This window comes from Rhinichthys klamathensis, unplaced genomic scaffold, assembly GCF_029890125.1.
Source record: "Rhinichthys klamathensis goyatoka isolate OS25496 unplaced genomic scaffold, OSU_Roscu_1.1 h1tg000006l_1, whole genome shotgun sequence".
NCBI lineage: Eukaryota > Metazoa > Chordata > Actinopteri > Cypriniformes > Leuciscidae > Rhinichthys > Rhinichthys klamathensis.
This window is the reverse complement of record NW_026606559.1, coordinates 7,782,432-7,795,824: the sequence shown is the minus strand read 5'-3', so window position 1 is coordinate 7,795,824 and position 13,393 is coordinate 7,782,432. Positions and strand designations below refer to the sequence as shown.

At 37.6% G+C, this 13,393-nt stretch overlaps 1 protein-coding gene across 1 annotated transcript in view; it reads right to left on the bottom strand.

The window, feature by feature from the left end:
• The window catches only part of rprd2b (regulation of nuclear pre-mRNA domain containing 2b), a 39,700-nt gene that overhangs the window by 3,560 nt on the left and 22,747 nt on the right, over positions 1-13,393 (bottom strand). Inside the window, exons 2-9 of the mRNA XM_056257842.1 lie at positions 8,047-8,176; positions 7,793-7,968; positions 1,862-1,914; positions 1,635-1,761; positions 1,378-1,553; positions 827-1,112; positions 435-734; positions 107-310 (exon numbers count right to left, since the gene is read on the bottom strand). Of these exons, the coding sequence (XP_056113817.1) occupies positions 107-310; positions 435-734; positions 827-1,112; positions 1,378-1,553; positions 1,635-1,761; positions 1,862-1,914; positions 7,793-7,968; positions 8,047-8,176 (1,452 nt within the window). The remainder of the gene's footprint in view (positions 1-106; positions 311-434; positions 735-826; positions 1,113-1,377; positions 1,554-1,634; positions 1,762-1,861; positions 1,915-7,792; positions 7,969-8,046; positions 8,177-13,393) is intronic.

Genomic DNA, 13,393 nt, shown 5'->3' with positions numbered 1-13,393 from the left:
AAGATAGAGATTTAATGAATATCAAATAGTTACTGGTTTAAACAGGTTTCCCAAACTGTCTTCCACTGACAAACAGATTAGAAACCAATGGTGTAATGTGTCCTACCCTGCAGTTTGGGGCTGTGAGTCTGTGTTTTGGTGAGTACATTCAGGATGCTCTCAGGGGAGAAATCTACTTTAGACAGGATGTTGGCCAGAGGATTGGATGAGGGAATGCTGACAGGGGTTAAAGAAGGGGCTTTGGAGGAGGAGGCGAGGCTGGATGGTGTGGTAGGTGTGCCAGGGGAAGGACGGGACACAGGACTGACACCTGGGTGTTGAGAAAGAAGAAAACATGGTCATGAAAGGGGCTATAATGAACAAAGTCTTCTCAAACTCATTCAGTTGTATTTATTTTTTACTTCTGGAGCCTGTCCTGCAAAAGGAAAACTCACCAGTGGTTTTCATTGCATTAGAGAGAGAGCTCAGAATGGAGCTGATCTTGCCCAGATCCACATTGGCCAAGTTCACCGGCAGGGGGGAGGGACTAACGACAGGGGCTGCTACAGGTGTGGTGGTCAGGGGTGAGGTGTTTGCAGGAGGTGTTTGATTGGTTGATGACCCAGACACAGTCTTTGTGGGAGTTGCTAAAATCTGGGATGGTTTAGAAGCAGTGATCTGGGAGCCTTTTGTCGCTGAGGCATTTGTCATCTTGGACACAGAGGGAAGACTTGACTTTTCTTTCCTCTCATCAACTAGAGGACAAACGACAACTATGTCAGTTAAACATTACATTTACATAGCATACTAACATTACTGTGTTCCCCTCATCTCTGCTTTCTCTCACCAACGATTCCAGAATTTGCTGTTGTTTCCTCTTCCTCAGACATGTCCATGTCCTCAATATCTCTGTTGTCCTTCTGTTGCTCCAATCCTCTCCCCCCATTTCCATCCCCAGTGCCCGTATTCTTCCTGGAAATCATGCCATGGAAGGGTGACTCTGAGCCAGTGGGGGACGGGGCATCCTCAGATGGCGACGGGATGGGAGAGTCATCCAGACTGGGCAGTGTGGCCTTTAGAGCATCCAGCTTCCGCTTCAGGCTACACACGCGATTGGCAAAAGCTTTATAAGCCTATAAGAAATGGTGAGGGGTTTGAGAGAAGCATAATATGAGGATACATGATATAAATTGATAGTTGGTACATCAATAGGCCAATATCTGGCATTTTGAAACTCGCATCAGGCACTAACCATGCCCCCTTGGTTGATGAACAGAAGTCTAACCTCAGAGAGCACATTCAGTTCTTCTCAAATATATTTGGGTAATACATTGTGTTTGCCAAAGCAAGCATGTTCACAAGAATGTAAACAAATCTAGTACAGAGTTGTCGACTCACATTGGCAACAATTTTGACCTCCTTGTACTGCATCTCGTAAAAAATGTCTGCGTTTCCCAGCGCCTCCAGCAGAGGTGGTCCTGCCTTCATCTGGCCCTCCAGGAATGCCACAAATTCCTGCAGCTTTGTACCTCCCTCCTCAAAGTCCTTTGAGAATTTATTCCCTCCTGCTTTATCTGTGGATGTAAGGAGAGAGACATTTGAAAAGCCTATTTTCCACAGTTATATATTGCAGTTTTTGGGAAGCATTTCATTACCTTTTAACCTCTTGAGGGCCTCAGTGCTGCAGACGTCCACTCTGAGAGCAGTTAACTGCTTCTCTCTCAAATCACTCTCGTCTAAAGAGTGCTTGTATGACATTAACCGATCTACAAAATCATGTGGCTGACAAAGAGAAAAAGACATTAATTTTTAGTTTAATAATTAAACAGAAATAAACAGGCAGGAAAAGTTCTACTAAACCTAAAGACAGATCATGACTTACTACAAACTCTGCAACAATTTTAGATTTCAGAGCAGTTTTGGGGTTGACTGGGGCTGCAAAAAAAAAAAAAAAAAAAGGGTTATTTTTTTTTTGAAAGTTTTTCTTTTAAAACACTTCATTGTGAATTATTGGATAGCTATTTGTTAATGTATGCACTCTTCATTTATATTCCGGCAACAAAGTTTTCTCCGCAAACATATTACAATCAGTGTTTGAGAAAATTGTAGTAAGTACAATAAAAAATTGTTTTCCATTTCAAAAAAATATAAATGTCAATTACTGAAGGTAATTTTAGAAATTTGTTATTGCTTTAGTACAATGACAAATACAAACCAATTTTTTTTTTAAATAATGTTTTATTTGTTTGTTTATTGGCTTCAAATTCCATGCAAGCAAAAAAGTCTATTTACATGGCAAACACAAGGTAAACAATACAAGATATACAATTTACAGAACTATACAAGACATTTCTAATTAATCCAAGACAGAAATTTCAAAAACATTCTTTATTATATATAAAACATTCATTAATATTCCTTAATGCATTAAAATAGTTAAACGCAAATAAATAACTGAAGCAGGTGAAATTGTGTCATTAGTTAAGTTAGATGATCTTAGAATTCGGGAGATTATCACACTGAGCATTTTCAATGGCACAAGCACCTGTAACCCTGGTAGGCAGAAATTTCTATTTGAACCCTTTAACCCGATTTCGCTTCTCTTTATGTGATCAGATCATTTTCAGCCACTAAACTCTGCGAATGTTTTCAGTCCAATTATCCAGTAAGCGAATTATTTTACCCCTCTGGGGACCAAGAACGCGCCGGCGCGTTTTGCTGTTTTTTTTTTTTCACATAGCAGCAACATAGACTTAAAATACTCCGTCATTTATGGTCATATAAATAAAATCAATACATGATTATAAACTATAGAGCAGGGGTGCCCAAACTTTTTCCTATGAAGGGCCAAAAATCAAACTTGATTGAGGGCCGTGGGCCAAAAGTAAATTTTGCATCATAAATCAAACTGTATTACATTAAAGTTGCTATGGGTTTATTTATTAATTTCTCTTGTCTGTGTGCCGCCTTGATTTCTCCATTATTGCGTTTATTTTGTTGACGTTAATTGACATCAAGTGTCGCAAAGCACGCAGTGCTGCACCTAGAATTGGGCATTTACAGGAAAAAAATCTAATTCATTTACATTTAATTTAAACATTTAATTTCAGTTTACTCTGTTGTAGTTCAACAATAAAACAAACAAAAATGTTATGTCAAATTAGAAATGACGATCTGTGTCGAAGGTATCACCCCCCTCTCCCCTCTCCCCTCTCCCCTCTCCCCGGACGGTATGGTGGGCCAAATCAAAGGTTACCACGGGCCAACTTTGGCCCGCGGGCCCTAGTTTGGGCATCTCTGCTATAGAGGGTCTTCTTTTTTGTGTACACACATTAACATCAAAACCTTGTGTTTTTTTAAAATAAATAAAATAAACAGGGTGCGCTTTCAGCTCACTCTGTCTCCGTGAATCATGAAAATGTGAATCATGTTTCTCTCTGTGTGTGTGTGTGTGTGTGTGTGTGTGTGTGTGTGTGTGTGTGTATGAATGAATAAACGCACAGTTACGCACTGTTACAGACGAAATAAAAGACAAAATTTCGTTGACTAGTTTTGGATAAAGTTTTTCAAATCAAATAAGCATCAAATAAGCTTCAAATAAGCTTCAAAATAAAGACATCAAATAAGCTTTTGTTAGGAGTTTCTGGGGATAGACGTGTCTAGACTTATGCACCCTGTATTTTAAAGAAGAACATTTAATTATTTGCGATACATTATTCATTCACAAAGAATTCAGGGACATTATTCATCTCCCTAAAGGTTGGAGTTTTCCTCATTTTTTTAATTAAGGCATTAAGATTTTTTATTCCTCTTTTTAGTCAACTTTAGCATGGGTGTTTTCACTTCTAATTCTAAGCAGTGTGTGTGTGTGTGTGTGTATATATATATATATATATATATATATATATATATACACACTCACCAGCCACTTTATTAGGTACCCCATGCTAGTAACGGGTTGGACCCCCTTTTGCCTTCAGAACTGCCTCAATTCTTCGTGGCATAGATTCAACAAGGTGCTGGAAGCATTCCTCAGGGAGTTTGGTCCATATTGACATGATGGCATCACACAGTTGCCGCAGATTTGTCGGCTGCACATCCATGATGCGAATCTCCCGTTCCACCACATCCCAAAGATGCTCTATTGGGTTGAGATCTGGTGACTGTGGAGGCCATTTTAGTACAGTGAACTCATTGTCATGTTCAAGAAACCAATTTGAAATGATTAGAGCTTTGTGACATGGTGGAAGTAGCCATCAGAGGATGGGTACATGGTGGCCATAAAGGGATGGACATGGTCAGAAACAATGCTCAGGTAGGCCGTGGCATTTAAACGATGCCCAATTGGCACTAAGGGGCCTAAAGTGTGCCAGGAAAACATCCCCCACACCATTACACCACCACCACCAGCCTGCACAGTGGTAACAAGGCATGATGGTTCCATGTTCTCATTCTGTTTACGCCAAATTCTGACTCTAACATCTGAATGTCTCAACAGAAATCGAGACTCATCAGACCAGGCAACATTTTTCCAGTCTTCAACTGTTCAATTTTGGTGAGCTCTTGCAAATTGTAGCCTCTTTTTCCTATTTGTAGTGGAGATGAGTGGTACCCGGTGGAGTCTTCTGCTGTTGTAGCCCATCCGCCTCAAGGTTGTGCGTGTTGTGGCTTCACAAATGCTTTGCTGCATACCTCGGTTGTAACGAGTGGTTATTTCAGTCACTGTTGCCCTTCTATCAGCTCGAACCAGTCTGGCCATTCTCCTCTGACCTCTGGCATCAACAAGGCATTTCCGCCCACAGAACTGCCGCTCACTGGATGTTTTTTCTTTTTCGGACCATTCTCTGTAAACCCTAGAGATGGTTGTGCGTGAAAATCCCAGTAGATTAGCAGTTTCTGAAATACTCAGACCAGCCCTTCTGGCACCAACAATCATGCCACGTTCAAAGTCACTCAAATCAACTTTCTTCCCCATACTGATGCTCGGTTTGAACTGCAGGAGATTGTCTTGACCATGTCTACATGCCTAAATGCACTGAGTTGCCGCCATGTGATTGGCTGCTTAGAAATTAAGTGTTAACGAGCAGTTGGACAGGTGTACCTAATAAAGTGGCCGGTGAGTGTATATATATATATATATATATATATATATATATATATATATATATATATATATATATATATAATTAAAAAGCTATTTTAACCAGAAAAATCTACAATGCATGCCCAAAGTTGTGCAGCCATGTAGTTTCTCTTGATATCAGCATGTTCACAGGTGTTTATTATTTTTTTTTTTTACAGGGACAAAATGCCACTAATGAGTCCTGCTGACTTCAACATTCACAGGAGACTGTAATGAAAAATCAAACACCTTGGAAATGACAGGTATGTACTATGTTTCAGGAATGGGACCATGCTGTGTGACTGGGCAAGCCTCTGTCTTTAGATCAGTGTGTTTACTAATGTGCTTTTTTGTCCTTTGTTGTGTATCTTTGGATTATGTTGTGTTGTAAATAAATCCAAACAATCTAAAAGCCATTCTTTTTTAAATCTCATTCTTTGTGCAAGGCTCCTCGTAATGATAGGGCCTGGTAGCACCTAATAGGGCCATTATGGGAGGGTCATTGTCTTTCTCAGGTGTGAAATGCCATACATATTAATGAGAGATCACGCCTCCTCGCATAAAGCTTTCTCAAACAAAACACGTCATACACATTCTAAAAGACTTTATTGACTTATCTGAATGAGTAGTCAGGATGATTCTCACATAGTTTTGGAGCAAATATTCTAGACTATGTGATACAATTTTCAAAAGTCTTGTGAAGAAATAATCAATATGTGTTTTGTGGCCTTATTTCAGAAACTTTTATTTTTAAGTTTTTCAATAACCATGCATAAATAATATTCTCTCAAAAATACAAACATGTACATACATGTTGCTCACATATTATGGTAGCCCCGTTTGTGCTATATAGAGTGAATTTACACCTTTGCAATTAACATGTTTATAAATAACTGAAAAAAGCACAAATGTCAGTGCATGTCAAAACATCCCAAGGGCCCCAAAAAACCCTTGGTCCCCAGAGGGTTAAACAATCAGTCCAAAACAGCACTAATGTCAGAGATGGCAGAGAGAATAAAGACTTGCCTTCCATTTCAGTGAATTATTCATTCCAGTGTTTCGCTTTAAAATCACAAGCTCTGTCATATTTCGTGAGCGCGAGCCTTTGTGCTGTGTGAAATACAGACTGAACGTCAAAACATTGCACCACTGTATAGCCAGATGATACACATACTAAGTTTTTTCGGCTGGATAAAGCAAATCAGCGTCTTGCTAGTAAAGTTTTGATGGATGAGGATTGTAATCAAGGTAAAGACCATGGCAATGCAGTGCCTGAGTCTTACAGCAAGCAAGCACGCGCGAGTCTGTTATATTGATCCACGGATACAGTGTTTGTGCTCTCTCGTACAGACACATTTCAGTAAATTCACGTTGTATCCACACATATTCAGGTTAATTTATTGATTTGTCATGTGTATGTTGCTGTTTTTAATAATTCGAATTTGAAACCATGTATTGCAGTATGCATATGCAGTCAGGTACAGGCGGTTGATTTAGGCCGGGTCTTTTTTGGCATCCCCACGTGGTCCGGTTCGGTATCGCAACTTGACTTGTCTAAAATGTAAACAAGCTCTTTGCTGTTGCACTGTACATTAGGGGTGGGGGAAAAATCGATTCTTAGATGCATCGCGATGCGGACGTGGACGATTCTGAATCGAATCACAAATGTCAAAAATTGATTTTCTAAATGTTAACTGATGACGTAATGTTGACGGGACGCAAAAGGCGCCTGAACAGTCTGTGCACACAACAGAGACGCATGATGGTTGAGCGAGAAATCCCTCGCTTTAAAATCTAGCGTAACTTAGGCTTTAAGAAGGGAAAAAGGACCTGGATAAGAGCCACAATTTATGCAAGTAGGGCTCCAGACTGAGACCAAATGGTCGACAAGAGTTCGCACTGGTGTGACCACCACATTGTCCAATTGATAAGAGCTGCAACTTCTGTTACATACGAGAAACGTCAAACAGCAAACGAAACGAAAGTGAAACGAAACTGCGCTATTTGTTTGAGCTGTGGTGTGCGGGCCGTTTAAAAGGCAAAGCGGCCTTCACGAAATAAAAGTTTGGTTTTCTGTCAACTTTCTTAAACTTCATGGCAATAAGACTGAATCACTTACTCCTTATAGGCACTAACTCTATTCTCTCTAGGTCTTGCAGTGTTTTATTATCCATTGACGGTTCCTCCGTTTTTCCTTCCCGCCAGGTTAGGAACTTGGGGGTAATTTTTGACTGCACTCTTTCATTTGACGCTCACATCAATAGCATAACCAGGTCTTGTTATTTTCATCGTCGTAATATTGCTTGTCCATTCCTCACTTCGCGTAGTTCTGCTGTTATTACTCATTCGCTTGTCACCTCTCGCATTGACCACTGTAATACTCTTTTATTTGGTTTACCACACAACTTTCCTCTTTTATGGTTTATTGACATTATTTTTATTACTTTGATATTGTTCTTGATGCTACTTCTTTTCTAGATAATATGGTGACCTTGAGTGATTTGAAAGGCACCTTAAATAGGTAAATGGTGTATGCTTAATTTCACAATAAGTGTGCGATTAATCGGAAAGAAGGTCCCCTTCAAGATGATCATTATATATTTGGCGTCTCTGGCATTAAGAAGTTTAAAAACCTCTGCACTAGACTTAAGTCCAGCATTGAAACTTGAAGGAAACAGCTCAAAAACTTACCAGGAGGAGGGGGTTGCTCTTTCACTTTCTCTTTTTCTTTTTCTTTCTCTTTCTCTTTTTCTTTCTCTTTCTTCTGCAGACTGGTTTTCAGCTCAGTGATCAGCTCCTCAGGATAAACGTTCCTCTCTTGCCAAATACTGAAGATCCTGTCCACTGACTTACACACTTTAGCATCCCTACAAGCACACAGAGAGTCAGCAGAGAATATGCTTCTGCACGAATCACACTCAAACACACACACACGATATACTAACTTGACCAGCAGGGCAGCGTCTGGCAGCACGTCAGCGAAGGAGGTTCGGTAAATGATAGCGTTCTTCCTTTTGCAGTTCTGAATCACATCATTAGCCACGTAGAAGAGATTCAGCCTGTGACTGGCATCCGCTGCATAAAAAACAAAAGGAAAATGGGGAAAAGATTTGTTATTAGACTGCAACACTAGCATAATAAAAAGAGAAAGGAGGAGCATACGTAAGAAATGAACAAATTTGGTAACACTAATATAATACTCATAATTAGCTAATTATTAGATTATAGTTAATTAATTAATAGTTTATATATTGTAGTCTCTACATTGTTAATATATGTATAATAGGCTATAAAAAATAGTGAGTTCTTCATTCATTGTCACTGTAATTAACAAATTAGCACATATGTAAAGAGATAGATAATGTTTTATGCTTTGTTAAAGAGATAGTTGAAACTGAAAAATCTTTAATTAATTACTCAACCTTTATGACGTTCCAAACCCGTAAGACTTTCGGTTATCTTCGGAAATAAAAATCAAGATCTTTTTAATGAAATTTGAGCTTTCTGTCCCTCCGTTGACAGCTACGCAACAACCACTAAAGTGTAAACACTTTAGATCGTAAAACGAACCGATATGAATTGAGCGGTTTAGTCCAAATTTTCTGATGAGACATAACTATAAACTAATAGTTTGCAAGTACTTTGTAAAAAGTATACAGTAACAAAGTGCTACCAAAATTTCAACAAAAAGATCTCTACGGCCATATTTATCCTATTTCTGTATATGGTGCCGAAAGAGAGCAGCTGAAGTGAATCTGCCCTGAATAAGACAAATGCATCAGAGTGTCACACAGCGCCCGAGCTGCCCTCTCGAAGAACACTGCTACTCTGAGTGACTACGTCGTATGCCTGGATCCAAATAGTCACAATTTAGCAATTTTACATGGAGTTGCATATCGTGACTGTAAAACAATACGTTTCATAAAATTGAAAATCCATTCAATACTGAAGATGACAAGCGATGTTTAAATAGTCTCGCATTGTATGCGCCATCAAATTAAACATATGGGTTTTGGTAACTGTATAAGTTACATTATCAGCCTATACCTATATCAATTATATAGGGCTGCAAAATTCAAACATAGAACTTTTTTCTTAAAGGAGCTGTATGTAAGAAATTTATTTCAATTAATCATAAAATGGCCCTGAAATGTCACTAGACATTAAGAAATCATGTACATTTCAAATACTTATATCACTGACAACAGTAGTCTGGCCAGGATATTGTCATTTAAAAAGTGCAGTTGCAGCCCTCAACTGATGTTGATGTTGTCATGTTGTGTTTTGGTCTGATGCTCCACCCTCCACCTATCTACCAATCACAAAGTCAGTAGTGTTGCGGCATCCGGGTTGCCAGCTCTGCTCTAGTTACCACAGCTGCAGCTCGTCACGTTCCTGCTGGATCCTGCAGCCTATCTGGCAACCTCGAGTCAAGGAGGAGGGGGAGGGGATACACCACTCTACAGTAATTTGACAGTGATTGCAGTACTAGTTTTGGCCACAATCTTACATACAGCTCCTTTAAATTCGACAAATATGCAAATTCAAATGGAAAAAGGTATTTAAATTCAATATGCGTTGCAATCACTGCTTAGCACTAAATATACTTACAACATACTGTTGACAAAAATATGCTTAAAAAAACAACACTACAAGATATTATCAATGATCTAAATGCTTTTTGAAGAAGACACTTTAGAAATAATGATTGTTTCATATAATCATAGTCAATCTAAAATAGTTAGTCAGAACTGAACCACTTGAGCTACATGAACGGAAACTGAGTGAATGAACCAGTAAACAGACATGCTTTGTTCAACCAAAAGCATAAACATATGAGATTAATCACAAATACATAACATGTGCGCAAAAATTACACGTCAACCTGACCTAAGTTACATGCTAGTCAAAATGTGAGAAAGTCATGTTGTGATGCTCTTTCCATAACACACGACTAGACGGAGTGAATAACTGAAGAATACAGAATATCACAATACTGTATTAGCTAGGCGTATAACAGGGGACTGTTATAATTTTAGGAGACCAGTTTATATGTTATTAAATTGACATTTAATATATAAAGGTGGCTTTTTTCACTTTAACAAAACATTTTCATTGACTAAAATTAGATGTCATTTTAAGTCTGAGTAAAATTGACAACATCAATCAGACACAGTAGAATTATTCTGTAAGCTTAATAAATATATCATGACTAAAACCAAACAAAAAGTTATTAAAAAAAGATAAAAGATTCACACTGAAAATGGCCTTAGGGCCTAAGTGAAATCTTTTGATTTAATAATTTTGTGCATTTAATTTTTAACAAAAATTTGCATCTACGATCTACTTCTAACCAGACACAGATGTGATACGATTCCAATGACAACTTGTATGTCCACGCAGCAACTATGAGATGTGACAAAAACAATCAAAAATTACAGCAAATTCTATGACAAGATACAATTGTTGTCATTAAATACACTTGTTTGTTCAGTTTGAAAGCTCTCGTTTCCTCTAATTTAGGTGAATCTATTGTCGCTTTCATTATGATTCAGGTCACTTAACATGATATTCAAACACAAATTCAATTCATTTAGCATTATTAGCATTTTTAGCATAATCAGTACCTGAGATTATCATTGTCACACTTTGTATGTTTAATGCTGCACATCGCAACGCCTTGCAATATCTGAATGATTTTAATGTGATACTTCCAAAAGCTAAGTTTTAGGTTGCCGCATATAACAGAATAGACTGGGCACGCGACTGTTCCTTACGTGTGACTTGCTTGATGTCAAAAAGAATTAAGCGCAATAAGCTGCGGAAAACAACTCATTGCGACTCGTGCTGTCTGACACACACTCGAAGCGCAAGCTCAGAAAGCCGTCTCTCAGACAGCGTGCGATGTCAAAATGCCTGTCTTGGTGAGTATTCATGTAAACACAGTCAGTTTTGTAATAAGTGAATGTAAACAGTTGGGAAATAAATCAAATGTGTGTCAATAGGATCCGTGCATTAGGTCTTAAAGTGATAGCAGCCTGATACAGTAAACCCGCTGCTGTCTTTCAAACAACAAAAGAAAAAGAGAAAATCACTCACTGCTGTTGCCGGAATAACTTTAGTACCTTTAATATGAGTCAATGTATATTTAATTCATGTGAAGACTATGCAGTGTTTTAGTTTTACATTTGATTATTCAGTTTCTGTACTGTTTCTTTCTTGAATGGTACTGTTAAATAGATCTAATGTCGGCCCACCTGAAAAACAAAGCACTGGGCTAGGCTGGGCAATAAAACGATAACATATATAATTTTCCTTAACACGAGTTCAATAAATGTTTGATATGCATCAAAAGTGGAACGAACCCGCGCTACTCATTTGAACTGCGTCAAATAAATTACATATTATGTTTAGTTGTTTGTTCAGAATAGTGTTGGGACGATGGCTGACAGACATCACGATGTTGACAGATCGACATTAACAAACGTGCATTTGCTGAGAAAGAGATAATATCTCTAATAATATGTAAATAAAAGAACAAGTTGTCTTATATGTACACAAGCTTATTATGGTCACTTCTACTTGATACATGACCCAGGATATTAGACATAAATAATATTTTCCATTAATCCAACAATAAACAAAACTATTTTTTTGATAATTTATAACAACATTCATTATGAAACAGACCAGAGATGTTTTCCGGACCAAGACAATAGATCAGAAACATTGTGATATACATTAAAGTATTTGGTGAAGGCTTTTGGTTATGCAACAGGGTTATGATTGTTAATAGGGCTGCACAATATTGGAAAAAAATGAAATTGCAATATTTAGTTTTTCTTAATTTCACCAGATGATTTTTATTTAGAATTTCTTGAATATTTTTAATAAAAAACTACATTTGGAAAGAATGATTCATTCTAGGATGACTGGGAGAATTTTGTAGGATAGTGCATACGCATAGAAAAACTAATTACAAGCATAAATAAATACAATAGAAAAAAGATCAAAATTAAACAGTGCTTTGTTTTTCAGGTAAATTTAACTGTATTCAGGTGCAGACATTGAATAATCAAATGTAAAATAACACTGTCTTCACTCTTCACTGTATAAATTAAATATAGCAGGCATAAACTGGCAGCTGGCCAGGACGGATCACGGAACAACTAAGATCCCTATAATTGACATCACACATCCTGTTAAATGCTAAAACGATATATCGTGCAGCCCTAATTGTTAATGAAAATGAAAACTAGCAGTGAATCCAACACAAAATTCAATTTTCACAACAAAAATATAAATACAGTGGGAATAAAATGTCTACACACCACTGTTAAAACTTTTTGAGATGTAAAAATAAAGAAAATCATATCTACCGGTATACAGAAACCAACAAAATTATTGTAACAAATAGACTTTAAAAAAAAAATGATTACCTGGTTGCATAAATGTGCACACCCTTTTATAACAAGTCATGGTAATCTGTTTGGAAATATCTAATCACATTCAAACCCCTACTGAAAAGTACTTATATTCCTCTGGTCACCATTTAAATGCTGATTAACCCTGAATAAAAAAGTCAGCTGTTTCTATAGGATTGTTCTTTGTAAGATCTTTGTTGGCTATGGTTTCAGCTATAAGATGTGACCAAGGATGTATGTAATCTTATTTTGAAGAGGTACTAATCAGGAGAAGGGTACAAAAGTAGAAAACCATGAAGGCCAACAACGAGACAATGAGGCATCACAATGACAATACACAGAACAAGGCACCTGACCGGTCAAGAATTAATGTAACAAAAAACATTAAAAAAAATTATCAGAGAGGATGCCAAGAGACTAACAGAAACATTAAAGGAGCTGATAAAAGACATGATTTGTTACATTTAATTACCCCTCAGCAGATTTTTGACAGATTTTGACTCTTATACATAAATACGACGTGACTTGACTGGAGTTATGGCCCCGATATACTCACAGCAAAGTAGCATTTTTTTTTTAAATCAACCATTAAAGGAAGAAACAAAATGCAGTTAAACTTTACAAAGAGTCAGTGTTCTGGCTTTGTCATGAGAGTCCGGCACTGCAGAAGCCCATGCTATGTGTTACGGTGTGGAAAGCTGAGCCTAACACTCATTAAAAAAGTCTTACACTTTATGATAAAGGACAAACAGTTAGTTGTGAGGGGGGAAGTCATCTGACACTAATGAAGCCTTTAGTCAAAGACATTCTATTTTATAACTCAAGCTGTGAGTAATCTGATTCCTAAAATGTCCTTACGTAAAATAGG